The 19,509-nt window shown below is 39.1% G+C and overlaps 1 protein-coding gene across 4 annotated transcripts in view; it reads left to right on the top strand.

Moving 5' to 3' along the window:
- Window positions 1-983: 983 nt before the first annotated feature.
- LOC109912048 (CCR4-NOT transcription complex subunit 6) overlaps window positions 984-19,509 on the top strand; it is a 72,159-nt gene continuing 53,633 nt past the window's right edge. Inside the window, exons 1-2 of one of the 4 annotated variants that reach the window (XM_020511426.2) lie at window positions 984-1,104; window positions 18,908-19,029. In XM_020511426.2, the coding sequence (XP_020367015.1) occupies window positions 18,918-19,029 (112 nt within the window). In that variant the 5' untranslated portion in view covers window positions 984-1,104; window positions 18,908-18,917. Of the gene's footprint in view, window positions 1,184-1,227; window positions 1,603-1,654; window positions 1,755-18,907; window positions 19,030-19,509 lie in introns of those variants that run through there. The other 3 variants (XM_020511429.2, XM_020511428.2, XM_048603630.1) reach the window with 3 other exon arrangements.

The raw sequence follows: 19,509 nt of genomic DNA, 5'->3' as shown, positions 1-19,509 counted from the left end.
TCGGACAGGTTGTAACGGGGGCAAGGTGTTAATTGAGTGGGGCAGCATGTAACAAATAAAAAGGGAAGCTGCAGTATTATGGAAAAAGCTGGGACTTATTAAGAATAAACAAAGCAGCGTGTAAAGTGAAAGATGGAAAGGGTAAACATGGGGTTAGGAAAGTGGTGGGTGCTTGGCCGAAGTTCGGATATTAGTAAAATTGAAAACCTATTGAAAGGAAACGACAGAGTAGTCAAGATCATTCCACATCCAGCTCGCTGGTGGGGATCTAGCGCAATGCCTGGAAGTGCGACCTAATTCGAGTTACAAGATATTAAATTAGCTCTAACAAGTTACAAGCAATAAAAACGGATCAAATCTTCCGTACAGATATTCCTTTAAAGTCAGCACTCATTAATAGTTTTAAGCGGAGCGAAAATTACATGTTAACCCTTCTGATAAACTCATGACACGTTGCTGAACTTCCATTGGACTAGTATTTTGATACCTTGCCATGCGGCTCCTAATTGCTTCCTTTGACGAAACTCAAGAAACAAGGTAAACGACAACCTGCGTTCGATATAATTAAGCCAATCAAATTTACGAGTATTCCCCCACCCCGCCCAAGACAGCGCTTTCAAAATAAATAAGTTCCACACAGAGAGGGGGAGTAGCCGAGGTACTTTGTAATATTTAGAACATGACCTGCCGAGTGCGTATAGCTATCCAACGGACATGCACACCTTAATATGAACAAATCGATTTTGCACGGTCAAGGAGATGATTAGGGCCTTCGGTCGTCCTCACCGTTGCAGTCTGTGTAGTTTGAACAGGAATCGGCGCGCAGTGGGAAATTCCGGCTGGGAGGCTCGCGCTGTCCTCAACAGCCGCAACCCCCACCCCCTCCGGCGCGAGCCGCTCGTTCCGGCTCCGTTTGTTTTGCTTCACGCGAGGCCGAGTGGTACGGTCCACGCTGCAGCCAATCAGCGAGCCGCAAAGGAGGGGAAAACTCTCCGGGAAATAATGGAAAGCGGGCGCCATGATGATTGTTTGCTTTTAGAACGGGCTCGCTGGGTTTATAGGCGAAGGGAAGAAAGGTCTAGAACTTTTGTTATGTGTTCGCAGGTATAAAAATATATGTTTTCTCACTTCAAACCTCACGGTTTAAGCTTTCACTTTACCTGAGCAAAGCAGGGAATTAAAGGTATTTATTTGTAACGTGTAAACATACGAGCTTCTGAACCTTGCGAGGTTTTTTAGTATTTAAATTTAGAACTTCCAGCTCAAGTTTTTTTTAAAAAAAGACTTAGCTAATTTGTTTGACTTTGTCGGCTTCGTTCGTTTTATTTGAGTCTCCTCTTTCCCTAAAAGTCATTTGAGTCTCGGTTGAACGGAAAACTAAGTCGCTTCTTTTATGTAGTCAACGCGAGGCCTACACGTTAGTAGTAGGGGGAGCTTTTATTTGAACGACGGAGCGACCTAGGTTTGTGGCGGAAGTGTGCGTGTGTGGTTTGATTGACAACTGAACGCGCCACTCAAACACAAACCGTTCACCAATGTGGCGCACGGCGGGTTTTTACCGACCAATGGATGCAGTGTAGGGGCGGGACATCCGTGATGAAGGTAGGTTGATTTTAGAACGTAGTTCTTTGCGCCCCAGTATGATAATGGTAAATACTAGTGATGTGTGATTTGGGGGCGCTTAATTGGTGTACAAATTACTACAGGGTACACGTACTCATTTTGTATGCTATAATGATTCACCAGTTCTGTTGGTAAGTGAATATAGGTACAGCATCTGGAAAACAAATAATTGAACTGATACTTCCCCTAAATGTACTAGTTTTGAAATCATAATTCAGGTATATCAACTTAACCACCACTTTTTTCTTTGTCGTTACCCATTTTCGGGTGGCCTGAACAATCGCTGAAGTTTTTGAAACTACGTGTTTAGATCATAGACGTGAACTTGGAATAAAATTCGTTACTAAAGTGGATAACGAGGACAAAACACTTTTTTAAATTGCAATTCAAGCGATAACGTCGATTGCAAAAACCCCAGTAACTAATCTTTTCTACGTGATGCTGCTGCGATTGAATGTCCTTTTTTTAAGGTACCCTGTAGAGTGGTGTGTGGGGGGGGCGCGGGGAACAAGTGAAAACAACTTCAACATTAAGGGCTGTAGTATACAGGAAGTATTTTCCCTGAAGAAATGTAAAGTGCAGGGACTGCTCTTCCGTCTCTTATTTTCTAATTCTTCTGTATTGCCTTAGCATTTGGGTAAAATGCTTTCAAGCTATAACTGGAATCATAGGATTTAACAACAAACAGGCTGTACGGCCATCGCACATGTGCCAGCTCTCATATTACAAATCCTTTTTTTTTGTATATGCACCCTTAAACATTTTTGCTATGTTTTTCTGACTGTCTTCATTGAGGTTAATGATTAGGAATTTCTTGCCATCAGTATGTCTGGTCTGACTGCTTACATCCTGTATTCTAAAAAATCTTCATTCTTTTAGTTATTGTTTATCTGCTTTTATCAAGATCTGGTTTACATACCTAATTCCACATTCCTGTCCAACTTTGAACAGAAAACTGATGGTTGAAAATACAGTGCAACAATTGCTGGAAAGAAAAATCCAACTGCATATGTGTAGGAAATAAGTGTTAGGTTTGACTAAATCCTTTTTTGATTTAAGTATTGTGCATGCAAAGGATGCATTCATTCCATGCTTTTTGACCTCCAGATGCAGCATTTTTCTGTGTGGGTATCACCAGTAAGGCCAGCATTTGTCACACATCCCTGCATGTTGGTGGCACGAAGGTGGTTGTGACCATCCACTGAAATGACTTATGCCAGTAGACCCAAACTGTTCCTAGGAAAGGAGTTCCAGGACTTGGTTCCACGATTGTGAAGGAACTGTGATTGTAGTTTAAGTCAGATATTCATTTGACTTAGTGGAACTTGCAGCTGGCAGCATTCCCAAGCACCCATTGCCCTTGCCCTCCTAGGTGTGAGAGGTAGTGGATTTGGAAGGTACTGTTGGAGGCTTGAGTTGCTGCTGCCCATATTCTCTACAACATGATGCTGCCACTCTGCGTTTATTGTGAAAGAGGTCTTGATTAAATGGACTATTCTGTTTTAAATAATACTGTTAAGCACCATGAATGGAGCTATCCATTCGGGCAATGGAGAGGGTTCTGTCAACATCCTGCCTTGTGCCTTTACAGATGGTGGACAAACTCGAATTTCCAGCCATGGATTTGCTCTTGTAGCCATAATTTTAAGATTAGTTGTCCACTTCAGTTTCTGGACACTGGTAACTAGCAGAATGTTAGTGAGGGATTCAGCAATAGTAATGCCATTCATCGACAAGATTATAGTCATTGTTTGATACTTGAGTAGAGTGAATGTTACTTGCCACTTAAACACAAACCTGAATGTTGTTCAGGTTGTGCTGCATATTTACACAAGATGTATTCAGTTTCTAATGTGTTCCAAATGATGGTGAGTATTGTAATCACCAATCATCCGCAGTTCTAACCTTATAATGGAAGCACTGAAGTGGCTGCAGTTAGTTAGGCCTGGAGGAACTCTTACAGCAGTTTCCTGGAACTGAGATGATTGACATCCAGCATGCCTTACCATCTTCCTTTTGTGCAAGATGTGACTCGCACTAGTAGAGACTTTCCCATCAATTCACAATGATATTGATTTTTTTTTTTGCCAGGGTGCTTGATTTCAGTTTTTAACTGTCCTGTACTTTTCTGTTCCAGAATAATTTCCATTTTGTTTCATGGCTAAATCCGCTTTCATATCGTCAATATCTTTCTTCCAATGGCTGTAGCTTAGGAATTATGTCTAAGACAGTATTCAAAATGCTGTGTTTTTTACTTTTCTTTAATTAATGGAATATTGGTATTGATGGCAAGGCCAGCATTTGTTGTCCATGTCTAAATTGCTCTTGAATTCAGTGGCTTACTCACTCCTTTGAGGGCAATTATAAATCGACCAGTTTGCAGTGGTTTGTAGCCACACATATAGGCCATACCGTTAAAAATGGCATACCTCCTTTCCTAAAGAATATTAGTATACTAAGATGAGTTTGTGATAATTGATAAGTGATTCATGGTTATTATATTGGCTAAATTACAGTTAATAAAACCTAGAATGGAATTGTTCCATCAGATAATATGGTAAGATTGTGTAGCACTGGAGAATTAGCCTGGATTTCTGGATTAAATGACATTAACAGCACAGCTCCCTTTATTTGGTGACAGCCAAAATCATCAGACTGTATTATCTGTTCTCTCCATATTATTAACCTATGTTGAGACGATAATGGCCACTTGACCTATAAAGTTTACTCGCTGCTGTCTGTATATTTGCTGGAATTAAGTAATACGACTTAACACCACAACAAGCTATGGAAGATTCCTTCAATTGTGTATTACTCCCAAGCAAGAATCTGATGCATTCTGCCAAACTTCCATGGGAATTAAACAAATCTGTTTGTGACAGACTTGACCTGGTAAAGGCTAAAACTGTACAAATGTTATTTGCAACTCGCTTAGTTTTGTATTTTTGAGGCTTTAATAAATATGAAGATGGATGAAGCCAGATTGGGACATTTAAGTAAGCTGTTCAAATTTTAGCTGTAAGCAATTTTTTAGTTTATGGTTTTCAAAAGAAGCAATTCCTTTTGAACAGGCATTTTTCATCAGTATAATCTAAGCTTCTATGAAAGCTTTTTCAGTGTTTAATAATATTGTAATTGTTCTTACATGCAACTATGTAGCAATGAAGGTAACTTGTGTTTGAATGAGGATAAGGAGGCATGTGGCATTTTGATCTCTGAAGAGACTAATAACTTGGGTAGGGGGAAGATTCAAGCTTTTGCATGTTAGCTGAATGTCAACATTTCAAGCCAATAAAAATAACTGACAACCACTTGACTCAACACTACTTCTGTAGACAAAAATATACTCCAGTCTAGAAAGTGACACTTCCCCTTTTTAATCCTTAACCCATAGCAATTGCCGTGGAATTTTAGTCTTTTCAGTTGCTGTCAGCTTCCAATGGATTTCCTTATCCTGTTTCACTGACTAGTTATTTCAAGCGCCTGTAACAACTAGCAAATGCTTTCCTCAGTTTTGAGGATTTCTTAAATCCACCACCAGCAGCAACATTCTCCTTAGCTGGCCAGCCTAAGGCATATCTTCCCACATCCTTAGATGGATTCTGCAGCATCTCTATCCTGTGTTTGGCTGTGGTAACTTTAAAGTCAAATAGCCTTTTCATTCTGAGTACCCAGATGATGTGATATTAATTGATTTGTGGGCAAGCTTATACCTTGGTCTCAAAAGTGGTTCCTTCTGCCCTCTTTCCAATTGGCAGCTATTCTTGACCTCCACTCCCTTTCATCTTTTAAGCCTATAACAACCTATAGTACAGCTGTTTATAACCTCATGTGTAACATCTTTCTGGGACTTCAGAAGACCCATTCTGCTCATGGTAAATTTGCAAGGCTTTCTTATCTATAACCATGAGTCAGAGTTCCACAGTGTGGAAACAGACCCTTTAGTCTAATTCATCCATGCTGACCAGATATCCTGAATTAATCTGGTCCCAGTTGTGTGCGTTTGGCCCGTAGCCCTTTTAAATCCTTCTTATTCATTTACCCATCTGGATGCCTTTCAAATCTTGTAATTGTACCAGTCTCCACCATTTCTACTGGCAGTTCATTCCCATTCCTGCACCACCTTCTGTGGAAAAAGTTACCCCTTAGGTCCCTTTTATATCTCTGACCATAAACCTATGCCGTATAGTTTGGGACACTCCTATCCTGGTGGGATTAAAAAAAACTTAGCTATTTGCCCTATCCATGCCTGTCATGGTTTTATAAACCTGTAAGGTTACTCCTTGGCCTCTGGCACTCCAAGGAAAATAGCCCTAGCCTATTTGTCCTGTCCCTACAGCACAGACCCTCCTACCCTGGCAACATGCTTTAAATCTCTTCTGAACCCTTTCAAGTTTCACAACATCTTTCCTATAGCAGGGAGACCAGAATTGAATGCAGTGTTCCAAAAGTGGCCTAACTGATGTCCTGTACAGCTGCAACATGATCTCCCAACTCCTGTACTTGACGCACTGATTAATAAAAGCAAGCCTACCAAACGCCACCTTCATTAACCTGTCTATCTGTGACTCCACAGTCAAAGAACAGTATACCTGCACTCCAAAGTCACTTTGTTCAGCAACACTCCCTCGGACCTTCCCATTAAGTGTACAAGTCCTGCTGTGATTTGCCTTTCCAAACTGCAGCACCTCACATTTATCTCAATTAAACACCTTCTGCCACTGCTTGGCTCATCTGATCAAGGTCCCTCATTGTACTCTTAGGTAACTTTCTTTGCTGTTGACTATACTGCCAATTTTGGTGTCATCGTCAATCTTACTAACCATAGCTCCTATGTTCACATCCAAATCATTTGTATAAATGATGAAAAGCAGTGAAACCAATGCCGATCCTCGTGGCACACAGCTGGCCACAGGCCTCCAGTCTGAAAAGCAACCCTCCACCACCACATTCTGTCTTCAAATGTCTAGTTCCACCTGTATTCTATGTGATCTAACCTCAAAAACCAGCGTACCATGAAGAATCTTGTCGAACACCTTACTGGAGTCCATACAGATCACGTCCACTGCTCTGCCCTCATCAATCCTCTTTGTTACTTATTTTAAAAAAAACTCAATCAAGTTAGTGAGACATGATTTCTTCCACACACACCCATGTTGACTATCCCTAGTCAGTCCTTGCCTTTCCAAATAGATCTAAATTCTGTCCCTCAGGATTCCCTCCAACAACTCTCCCACCACTGATATCTGGCTCACTGGTCTATAGTTCCCTGACTTTTCCTTACCACCTTTAAATAGTGGCACCCTGTTAGCCAATCTCCAGTCTTCTGGCACCTCACTTATGGCTATTGAAGATACAAATACCTCAGCAAGGGGCCCAGCAGTCATCTCCCTAGCTTCCCACAGAAGGCACACCTGATCGGGTCCTGTGGATTTATCCACCTTTTATGTGTTTTAAGACATCCAGCACCACCTGTTCTGTAATATGGACATTTTTTCAACATGATTGTACAACCTAAATGTGCCAGTGCCCAGTATTACATTTTAAAGACCTTGTTAGTCAAAATATTTCAAATTGCAATATCTTGATTTTAGTTTGCCAATGAGAGGAAATTCTTTTTGCATCGTTTTGTTGTACAAGCTGTCTGCTGCTAGTAAAGATATGGTATCGATATATGCAATGGCATTAATCATTTTGTGTATCATGTTTTGTCATTTATGTTATAGAAAACTAGATCAATTCTTCAGTGCAAAAGGTTCAAAATGGTACACTTTTATACTGCATGCACACATCTGCCTTCAAGGTTTTGATATGGTTCACTTTTATAATGGGTGCTGGTATTGAGACTAAAGTTTAATGTTTTGGCAATTGCATTTTATGGAAAATCTCTTGAATTGCTTTATTTTCACTAATTTCTGTATCTTCCTGTGACTTTCTTTACTGACTTATCATTTCCCAGGAAGTTGTTATATATTTTCCATTCTAATTCTTTGTGTAGTCTCCTATGTAATCCTGTTGGTGATTGAAACTGCTGTGCATTTCATCAACCTTTTTCAAATAACGTAGCCTTGCTATGCTCAACTTCTCGTGCATGTGGTATCCTGATTTATCTCCATGGTCTTTCAAGGTATAGTTTCTTCATTATTCTAATATTCAAGCAACAGTTGGGATACCATATCTTTGATTCCCACTAATAACTGTTTACAAATTTAACTTTAGAGAGTGCAGCTCCCATGATTATGTTGTTTAGGACTGCCTCTAAGGACCTTGATCTTCTCATTCTTTGCCAAAAACTAATCTTTTCCAAAAAAATTCAACGACGTTATGCACAGTCAGTACAAGATTGTTTGACTGATGAAATATTGCTGAGAAATCTAATTTGCAATACTGGCCAAGATCCAGGAAATAACTTGTTTGGTGAGTGATCTTTTATGAACTTGCACCCACCACCTCCTAACCACAATCATTCATGTTGCTTTTTTAAATCAAAAATATAGTTATTCATTCCTGACTTTGAAATATTCTCCAATATAAGGTCCACGTACAATCTTGCTTCTTCCAAGTAGATTTTTCAGTTGTCTAGGAACCAAAATTGGTTTTGAAAGTTAAGTTTAACTAGTTACAACAAGCTGCCATGTAATTGATTGACTTGAGTGTGATGTAAAGTAGTCAAGGGATTGAAAGGTTTAGGTATTGGCACAAATTCTTTTGAGTTTCATTTTGGAATTAATTTGTGTTTTAAGCATTGGCCTTGTTACTTGTTTTTAACTTGAGCATTCCAGTTAGGCATTTAACAAACTTCTTACTGAGTAAACTATTGAATAAAATGTGAGTTTCTTTATGTAAAAACATGGTTTTAACACTGTGCAGATAATTAGCATGTATTCCATGCTTGCTAATTCTTTCTAATTTTCATATTTTCTCATTGCAGCCATTTAGAATTCTGCACTTACTTACTCCCTCACTAAATCACTTGGCAAAAAACAACCTTCTGTGCTTTCTGATGTGATTTTAGCTGTACTCCCTGAAACCACCTTTTGCTCTAATTGTTTTCTGACATCACTCGTGGAAGAGACTGGATTTTGACAAATGAATTTTAAGAACAGGAATACAGAAGGTCCCATTGAGCCTGCCCTGCAATTCCATGCAATCATGACTAATCCATTACTTTCAATCTCTTTACCCACCTTATCCCTCTGACCATGTACACCTTGATAATCAGAAATCTATCAATCTCTACCTTAAGCACCGTTGATGACTCAGCTTCCATTGGTCTTACGGCAGAGAATGCTAAAGTTTCACCATGCTTCTACCCTTAGACCCAAATGGCATCCTCATTTTTAAATTGTGTCCCCTGGTGCTAGATGCCCAGCAAGGGGGAATATCTTATCACATTTGCCTTGTCTATCTCTTCTGAGTTCTTCGTAACTTTTAATGAGATTGCTTGTCATTTTTCACACTGTGGAGAGAAGATGCCGCTTTCAAACCATACTTGATGCTTGGATTTGTTTTACCTATCTTCTCCTCTCCCTAGTATTTCTTCAACTTCCGGTTACCAACTTTATTTCCTTCCAATTGGAGTTACTCTTCACCCTGAGGATATAGTCCCAGTTTAGCTTGTACAGGTCTCTTCTGTCCTATTACTGGTCCCAATTCCTCAAAATCCTGAAGGTCTCGCTCCTGCACCAGTTCTCCAGTCAAACGATCGGTCCCCCTGTTATTCTACGGACTAGTACGCGGCACAAGAAGTAATCCTTCCTAACCTCTGAAATCTGCCTTCAGGACCTCATCCTCCTTCCTACCTGTATCATTGGTAGCATGGTGGATTACTACTGCTGGCTGATCTGCTCCCACAGAAGAATGTTATACAGCTGTTCTGTTATCCTTGGTTCTGGCACCAGGCAAGCTGCACACCATCCTAGAATCCCCTGTCACTATTGCTCTTCCATTTTTTTTGATTCCTCCCTGTACAGCTGAGTCACCCATTGTGCCATAGGTTTTCGTCTGGTTGTACTCTCCTGAGGAACTATAGCTTTCACCAGTGTCCAAAATTGAATACTATTTGCCAAGAAAGCGAGTCAGTAGACCTCTGCACTACCCACCTGATTTTCTTAAGAGTGGTAGTCACCCATTCCCTCTCTGCCAATATGTTTTCACCGACAGCGTGACCATGTTGATCAAGTAGTCCTCTGTCTTGTGGATGTTCAATGTGACTCTGGCCACTGCTCGAGTTCCAAAACCTGGAGCTCAAGCTTGTGCAGGTGTTGACACTTCCTGCAGATGTTTGTCTGATACGTGAAGTGTGTCCGTGACTTTACATGTACCACAGATGTGCACTTCACCCCAGTTCTTCCGACCTGCTATCTCATAACTCTGTTAAATTATTTATTTCTGCTAGAATAATTATGAACTTACTGTGAAAACATAACGCAGCACACTTTTCTCAGAGAGAATAAGGTCTATAGACCTAAACACAAACAGAATACTCATTTAAAAGCTGTTTACCCATCAATTGCTTTCCCTCCACTCGTGATGTCATGCTGCTGTTGGTTTCTGCGCAGGAGGGCTTCTTGATTTGCACTTTATTTCCTTTCATGCTCACCTATTGCTCTGGAGATTTTTTTTCTTGCTGTTGACCTTGGTTAAAGCACTTCTTCCACACACACGCACACGTTTCCACTTTGACCCAAATTCTGAGCTGTTCACTCTGGCAAAATTTCCCTCACACTGACCATGCACCTTACTCTGACTTACTGTGGATTATTGTAGTACATCTTGGGAGAAAAGTAGGGCTGTGAATAGGTCAATGGAAAGAATTTGAGATGGTGGATGTATGGAGAGGCTTATTATAAAACATAACTCACAGGCCAATTGTTGATCGATAAATTCTTTATAAGAACACCAGTATTTGAGATTTTATAAATGTTATTGAGAGAATGATTTTACCAAATTAGTAAACCACAATGCTAAAGTATAGATTTTAGTTGGGAAACGGTCTGCAAGTCTGGCAGCATCTGTGGAGAGAAATCAGAGTTAATGTTTTGGATCCAGAGATGTTTCAGGCCAGAACATTCTGGGGAAGGGTCTCTGGACCAAAAATGTTAAATCTGTTTTTTCTCCACAGATGCTGCCAGACCTGCTGAGCTTTCCAGCAGTTTCTGTTGCTACTTCTGCTTTTCAGCATCTGCAGTTTGTTTGTTTTCTTTTAAATTTCAATTTTATTTGCTTTATTATAAGAATGGAACATTAAAGCCATAGCAAAGCATGATTCTCATTCACAAGGATGATCCAGGGCTGAGAAATTAGACGGGGAAACAAATCCTAATGATTATACTGAAGCAGTAAAAACTGAGGAGACTTAGAGAGGCAAGCAAAAATTTCCTGAAATGGGGTAGCAGCAGCATGGAATTCTTTGCCAGAGGCTAGGGGCTATTGCATCTTTTAGGGAAAAACCTTTTTTTTTAAAAACAAAGTCAAAGTAGGTAAAACGTTTTATGTGAAGTGGGTTAATTTTGGATTGTGCCACTAAAGAAACAGCACAGCAACAGTGAACCAAATGATTAATTGCCTCCTAGGCAGTAACATTCTCTGACCTGTGGTCATTGCTGAGTTTGACTTCTCATATTTCTGTGAAGAGCAGTGTGATATGTGAAACATTAAAGGGTTTATAGAAATCCAGTTGGTTGGAATTGAAACTTGTTGCACTGTCTCTTGTCCTAACTTGCTGTACTTTAAAACTGAATGTCTTCTACCTCTTTATCCTCTACAGACATTTTCACTTTAGAGACTAGATCAGGCTTCTTTTAGCAGTAATTAGAAAGGTTGCAATTTATTCTCAACATTTTTAAAACAATTTGAACAAATACTACTGGACTGCAGTTTATTAAGTAACAATCCCAGGGAAATTATGGAAAAATAAAGTACAAAATATCATCATGATAATAAAAACAGAAAAATAATGGAAATACTCAGCAGGCCTGACAACAAGAAGCAAAGTGAATGCTTTCAGTCTAACCCAACTTTGTTAGAAGTGTCCTCGTCCAAAAACTTGAAACTGCAGCATATTCATTTTTGATTCCATGATCTACACATAATTATTGCAGTTTTTGGCATATAATGCAGATCTTAAATGTCTGGAACTTTTCAATACTGTAGTTCATTTAACTCATTTTGCTCTGTATTGGTATTCTTTTACTTTCTTCCTTTTTACCCTTGCCCCAACAAACAAAGCAAGAGTGAATAATTGTCTAGACAAATTGAAGTTCATTTGCTCTCCTTCAGCTGAGACTTTTAATGTTGGAAAATGTACTGTGTGAAGATTGTTAATTGATGAGATTGGACTTTGGACTTTGCCCATGATAATTGATATGCAAATCCTGGAATCAACCTTACCACTCTTCTGAACAGCCTGATTACATCAGTGCTGTTGAAAGTCAGGTGCATAAGATGTTTGAAATGTAACTGTCACTAAATTATTTTACATTAAACAGTCTGTGTTTTGCATGTTTGTTTATTCATTTGAGTATTCTTGTGTGTCAAGGACTTGGATACCATAAATTTTACAAATGAAGGTCTTTTCGTATTTTGAAATGTTTCTGCTTTGGAGTGTGAATATTCTATGTACTTACAAGTATGAAAGTGAGCGTCATTCTGGTAATCACAGACTTGCATTGGTTTCTGATCCACTAGCACTTCAGTTTTAAAATGCCCATTCACTGGTTCAAATCCCTTTTGTGACTTCACCCTCCAGTCCAACAACCCTCAGAATTCTGCATACTTCCAAACTTGGCCTTTTGTGCATCACTGCTTCCTTTGTCCCACCATAGGTCCAATGCTCTGCAATTCCCCCCTGAAAGTTCTCTAACTCACGTTGTTTTAAGATGCTCCTTTTAAAACATACCTGTTTGACTAAGCTTTGGCCATGGCTTCATTTTGCTGCCTTTTGCTTGGTATAACTATTCATATGATTTCAATCCTTGGCATGTTTTATATAATATTAAAGGTGTGATCTAGATGTGAGTGGTTTGTACTTGAGAAACTTAAATTTGTCTCCTATTCTTCTTGAACAAGTGAGTTGTGTTTGCTATCCTCCAATCCTGTGGGACCTTTCCTGAATCTAGTAAGCTTTTGAAAATTAAAACCAATGCTTTAACTATCACTCGCCACTTTTAGCACCTTATTCCTTTTACTTTAAGTGACTTATTGCCTTTTTGACATTTACGCTAGTGATTTAAAACTTTGTTTCAAGGGATCGCTGATGTTCCCATTTCAATTTCCACTATTGCTAGTTTCACCCATTTGTGTAGAGTTTGTTGGATGAAGAAATATTCTTATCAAAGCAACTTTTAACATTTTGAGGAGCTGGCAAAGGTGACATTTCTGCCTTGGACCAAAAGAATAGCAGAAGAAGGAGATTTGAGGTCATTGCCAAAATCTGTTCCCTCAAGTAGTTCAGTGTTGTATCAATTATCTCAAGCTGTGTTGGGGAGTGAGCCATTTTAACCACTTCTGACCAAATTGGAGAGGAGTGTACTGGGCTGTACAAAGTTACCAGAAAGTTTATAATGAAATCACAATACTACAGATACTGGAAATCTGAACTAAAAATAGGAAGTGGCAGTGAAACTCAGCAGGTCTACCAAAGAAGAGTAACTTTGAGTTGAAATGTTTTAACTCTCTACCCACAGATGCTGCCAGACTTGCGAAGTTTCTCCAACTTTTCCTGCAAGTTGTTTTTTTTTCAGTCCACTTAGTTAAAAATACATTTTAATTACATTTTTCTAAAACATTGAATTTACTTTTGTTTTAATGTGAATTGTGTTTAGTGCTGTAATTGAACAAATGTTTTTAAACACAAAGCAACCTTGAATAGGAGTTACTGGCTATGTCAGATCTCAGAAACCTAGCTTGACAGATCATATTTTAATTTGTTTGAGTTTTAACAAAGCATTCTCTGCTAAAATATAAATGTGTGATGCTGCAGACTTTTCGTGGACAATGAAACATGTGAAGCAAATTATTGTAAAATAGAATAAACCAAATCATTCACTTGTAATACAAATTCAGATTTTTAAAATCTACAGTAAAGTGTACTCCCATTGATCCCAAAACAGTTCTTTTCATATATCGGAAAGAAACTAAATAGCTTTTGTATAGCTCCCAGAAACACCACTTGTACAATATTCACACCAGAATCCCTGTAGCTACCACTTCAGTAGGTTTGTTACTTGTAACTTCAAGACTGCAACTGCAGATAGCTTCTTTCTGGAGCTATTATACACCTGCTTTTAATATATTTCACTTTTAAGAAACCTCTTCAAGCTTTAATCCCAGAACTTCCCATCAGGGGCTAACAGTAGCTCTTCAGTCTAAAGTAACCTAGCTCTTTACATATCCTTCCTTTCGCAGGAGTATTGCTTTCTATAACTGTCCTATTTCAGAGACTTCAAAGGACTGCTCCAAAACTCTAAACTTTTTAACAAACCTCTCTCTCTAAGCTGTGGGTATTTCCCTTAAGATTAACAAACCTCTCCTGACCTTCTAAACTATAGGGGAGGGAATGGCCAAGTGGATTATCCCTGGACTGTTAATCCAGAGACCTGGGCAATGGGTCTCCTGGGGACTTTGGGTTTGAATCCTGCCATGACAATTGGGATTAAGACCCTAATGAAGACCCATGAATCTGTTGTTGATAGATGGATTTTTTCCAACAGGTTCACTAATATCCTTTAGAGAAAGAAATTGCCATCCATACTGGTCTGCCTTACAGACAGTAAGGACTGCAGATACTGGAAGCTAGAGTCAATAAATGTGGAGCTGGAAAAGCACAGCAGGTCGGACAGCATGCGAGAAGCAGGGAAGTCAACGTTTGGGCTGAAACCCTCCGTCAGAACTGGGGAGGGGAGCCCAGAAATAAACGGAGGGAAGTGGGGCTGGGGCAGGGGGAGGATAGGTGGGATGGAGATGGTTGGATGCAGGTAGGGGATTAATATGGTTGGTCAGTGGGAAGGATGGAGTGGATAGGTGAGTCGGAAGAGATTTTGAAGCTGGTGAAGTCAATGTTGAGGCCATTGGGCTGTAAACTCCCAAGGCGAAATGTCAGGTGTTGTTCCTCTAGTTCACGTTTGGCTTCACTCTAACAGTGGAGGAGGCCAAGGATGGACATTATCACCAGGGGAGTGGGAGTGGGAGTTGGAGGGGTAGTTAAATTGGACGGCAATTGGAAGGTTGGGCTGGTTGGTGCGTGCAGGTGTTCCATGAACCATTTGGTCTGCCTGATATAGAGGAGATTCCATTGGGAGCAACAGATACAATGTATCAGTTTAAATGAAGTGCAGGTGAATCTCTGCCAGATTTGGAAGGATTGTTTGGGGTCTTGGACAGAGGCATGAGGGGAGGTTTAGTGGCAGGTTTAGCACCACCTGCATTTGCAAGGAAAGGTACTGGGTATGGTGGGGAGGTTGGTTGGGAGTGTGGAGCTGACAAGGGAGTGGCGGAGTGAATGGTCCCTGTGGAAAGCCGACGAGTGGGGGAGGGAAGTATATTTTTGGTGGGGTCTGATTGCAGGTAGCAGGCAGACCAAATGCAGACTTGGAGACCAGTTCGCAAGCACGTGTACTCTGCACGCACCAATCAACCAGACTTCTCGGTTGCCATCTATTTTAATTCCCCCCCTCCTGCTCCCCTGGTGACATGTCCACCCTTGGCTTCCTCTGTGGTCAGAGTGAGGCTCAACGTAAACTGGAAGAACAACACCTCATATTTCGCCTTGGGAGCTTACAGCCCAATGGTCTGAATATTGACTTCACCAGCTTCAAAATTTCCCCAACCCCAACTTGTCCATCTTCTGACTCACCTATCCACTCCACCCTTCCCACTAACCACAATGAGCCCCTACCTGCATCCACCTTTCTCCATTCCAACTACCCCCACCGGCCTCCAGCTCAATTTATTTGTAGGCTGCCCTCCCCAGTCCTGACGAAGATTTTCAGCATGAAACGTTGACTTTCCTGCTTCTCTGCTGTCTGACCTGCTGTGCTTTTCCAGCTCCACATTTATTGACCCTGCTCTGCTTTACATGTGACTCCAGATCCACAGTAATGTGTTTGACTCTTATTGCCCTCTGAGCCATAAATGCTGGCCTAGCCAGCAACGCCTGTGAATGAAGTTAAAACAAAACTAGAACTTGTTTATCTTGTTCAATTGTAAAACTGAACCAATGTACACAAACCCATAATTCTAAAGGCAGTCTCCAAAATGTGTTTTAAAAGAAATCGATGTGTACCTGGCTGCGGTAGGTCATTCTGTCTTTACTGGTAAAGTAAATCTTGAATTAACTTTAAAGCATCTGATCCATTTATTGCCTTCCAGTTGCTAATACCAGCAAAGTCCCCAATATCTAGATCCCAAGCATCTGGAATTCTCATGTAACAACTTAAGGCACACAGAAAACTCACCAGGGGCTAACTCAAAAACTAATTAATAGTTCAATTAATTGACTAATTAATAAATATTAAAACATATGTTAATATATAAACAAATAGCTTTGTTTTTTCTTTTATGTTTTGCACTGAAGAATTCAACTCTGACAAACTGGTATATTTATGCTGGAGGGGTGCTGAAAAAATGTGAAAGTCTGAGTAGTACAGGGGAAATGCAGGTTACTAGTAATTTGAGTTTTGAAAATTATTTGCATTTTCTTTTTGAAGTGTGCTAGTCATTAAACATATGTTCATATGGTTTATTTGAAGGCTTGAAAGGTGTTTTGGCACCTCCTTATTTTTCTCAAATATTAACCTAATACCATGAAAATCAACTGGAGTGTTCTGTAATATGAATCACTTTGTGCATTGGAAATATATTCATGAAGGCTTAAAAAAACTGTTTTCTTTAATAGATAGTCTCTATCCTGTTGCTACTTGCACCAATAGTTATGATGAAAGCCAGGGCTGTAGTTTCTTAAAAAGCAGGTTACCTGCTTTAGTCTTTAAACAAAAACTTCCTTTGGATTTGGTGTCACTGGCAAGGCTGGCATTTGTTGCTCTGAGAAATTGCATAATGGCATGTTGAGGCATAGGAGACAGGTTAGAATAGATAACAAACAAATGAGGTGGTCTTAAATAACACAGTAATGGTTTGATAGACTAAGTGGCTTGCAATTAACAGTCAACCACATTCTTATGGTTCTAAATATGGCAAGTGTCCTTCCTATAAGAGATTCAGGAAATCCAGCAGATTTTTAGGACTCTCCAGTTCTCTGATTTATATTGTTTTTTTTTCTCTCCAGAATTTTTTAAGAGCTCCTTTTTTAATTTCTCAAGTTGCTGGTTTGTGGCTTAAAATTGAATTCTCTAAATTACTAGTCCCATTTGCCTCACAGCTGAAGAATTGCTGTTTGCCCAGGAGAAGTACAAGAATGTTTAGACATGAACTTTAAAAATTCTATGCAGATTTTATTTGCATGAAATCACATTAGGTGAAAATTTTGTATTTGTGTGTGGGTGTGGGCCTTTGATTTGATGTAACTTTACACACGTTGATAAAGTGACTAATGGTTTTGATGTTTTACCTCCATGGAAAAATGTTGCATTAGCTAAACTGATTATTTCAGTATCTTCTGCTGTCTGTTATTTTCAGTTTTCTGAATTTCCTTTTGATTTAATTGTAACATCCCTTTGTAATGTAACTACATTAGAAATAGCATATAAAATACTGTAAATGACTACTGTAAATTATGAATGCGGTCATAAGTCATTACTGTCAGTTGTGTCCCCTCTGATAGATGCACACATTTTGGTAAATCACTGTGATAGTTGAAGGTAGAATTAATTACATTTAACATTTATCCTAAATTGCTAGTGATTGAAGAAATGGACACCACAAAAATAATTGAAAATGAATGAAGTATCAAATGATCCTGATTGGTATCATATGTCACTTAGGTATAAAATCAGTTCCTATTTGAGGCTGTTAAAACTGTTCATTATAAATTATTAGAATTATTTGAGGAGGTGAACTGTCAAGAAATTGTTTGTATGGAGGTTGATTTGACCTCCAATAAATGAACTGCATCAATCACATTGTTGGATACTAGTTCTTCCTTTGGGAGAAAGGAAATTATTGCATAAACTCTCACTTTTCTTTGTATGGGAGGCATATTAAAGAAATGGCAAAAGCCATAGAGAATGAAGGTTTTTGGCATATAAAGCAAAATGAAATTTCAATTCTGTTGCATTCTTCCACACCATTGGAGATCTTAATGAGGGGTATTTGTGTTAAATTTTTTTTGACAATGTATAAACACACATCTGCAAAGTGTTTTCGGAACAGATGTGGTTACTGAATGAAACTTCTATGTAGAAAGGAGACATACAAGTAATGGGTGGATTCAAGTTAAATCTAGAGTTTTAAAAAAATTTCTTTGCAGTGCAATGGGACTTTTTTTTAAAACCATAATCCAAATCTATTTTTTTTTTTTTGTTTTTTGCTCTACTTCTCCAAAATCTATCATGTTAATTTGATAATAGAAATTGCACAGCGGTATTTGGTGCATAGGAGACAGGTTAGAATAGATAACAAATAAATGAACGCTATGGAGTGAAGAGACTAAGAGGGTCGATTTAATGGTTGAAAAGATACCTTTTTGGAAGATTAATCAGAGGAAAAGAGATGCTTCAATGTTTGGGGAGAGTCTGATTCTACTAGTTGCAACGGTCTAAGAAACCTCGAGTCAATAGTGAAAGATGAGAGTTAGAAGACTATGGAGTGCTGAACTGGAAATGACAACTTAAATGTAAATTAGTTGAGAGACTAGGACCTAATGCATCAGGAAGAATAGCATGGAAGTTCAGGATGGTGGGTTAACGAAGATGGGTAAACTTGGTTGAGTGTAGAACGTTGTATTTATAAATATACACTTGGAACATGGAGGATATGGGGCTAGCACAAAGGAAATTTTAAAGTTACTCACCTGAGGTTGTTGAAGCGTGAATCAGGATTTCAACAGTATAATGGTTGAAATTAAGGTAACTAATTCTGGCAAGAAGGATGTGTGGCTTGAAACATCAATGTTTTGAATGGTCTGGTTCAGCCTTAGTGCATTGTGTGAAAGTTTGAGTGGATGACAAAAGTGTAGGTTTGGATGGCTTCAGTCACCCTAAATTTCATTTGAGACTATAATTTCTTTGATCACAATCTTCTCAAGTACGCAGTATATTCATAATAAAGTTGATTTTCCTGTCTGCAAATGTGAACATATTAAATTTAATTTGTGTTGCCATTTCAGTGTAACCGGAATGCCCAAAGAAAAATATGATCCACCTGATCCCCGGAGAATGTATACAATTATGTCTTCAGAAGAAGCAGCAAATGGGAAAAAATCATACTGGGCAGAGTTGGAAATCAGTGGTGAGTACAGTACATAAATTCATCTACGTACTTTATGCAATTTTTAAAAATTTAAATTTAAAAGCCATTGCATACTTCAGACCAGTGTGTATGTTTAATCTCCTGAGATGTATCATGGTTTGACATTTGTAGAAAGAAAGGTTTTACTTGCCCTGACTCAAGGCTGTGTTCTGCACAATGGAATGTAGTTTCTCAGTTTTAGTCACTGTTTGCTGTGCAGCACATCTAGGTGTATATAAATTCCCCTAATACTGTGTTCCAGCATCTGATTATCAGACATTAAAGTTATCTGTTGAATTCTCTGCCATAGCATGAATTTTCCTCTTATCAATTACTAGTTACACATACAACAGGGCTGTTTATCTGTGCGCTGTCGTACTCTGCAGGACATGGCAAAAGTCCCATACCGTCTCGTTTGAGGTGTCGTATTACTATAAGCCAGTGATTCTGATTGTTTACAATGATATTGCAGATTTGGAG

This window comes from Rhincodon typus, chromosome 12 (genome assembly GCF_021869965.1).
Source record: "Rhincodon typus isolate 14 chromosome 12, sRhiTyp1.1, whole genome shotgun sequence".
Taxonomy (NCBI): domain Eukaryota; kingdom Metazoa; phylum Chordata; class Chondrichthyes; order Orectolobiformes; family Rhincodontidae; genus Rhincodon; species Rhincodon typus.
This window is presented reverse-complemented; position numbering and strand designations above follow the sequence as displayed.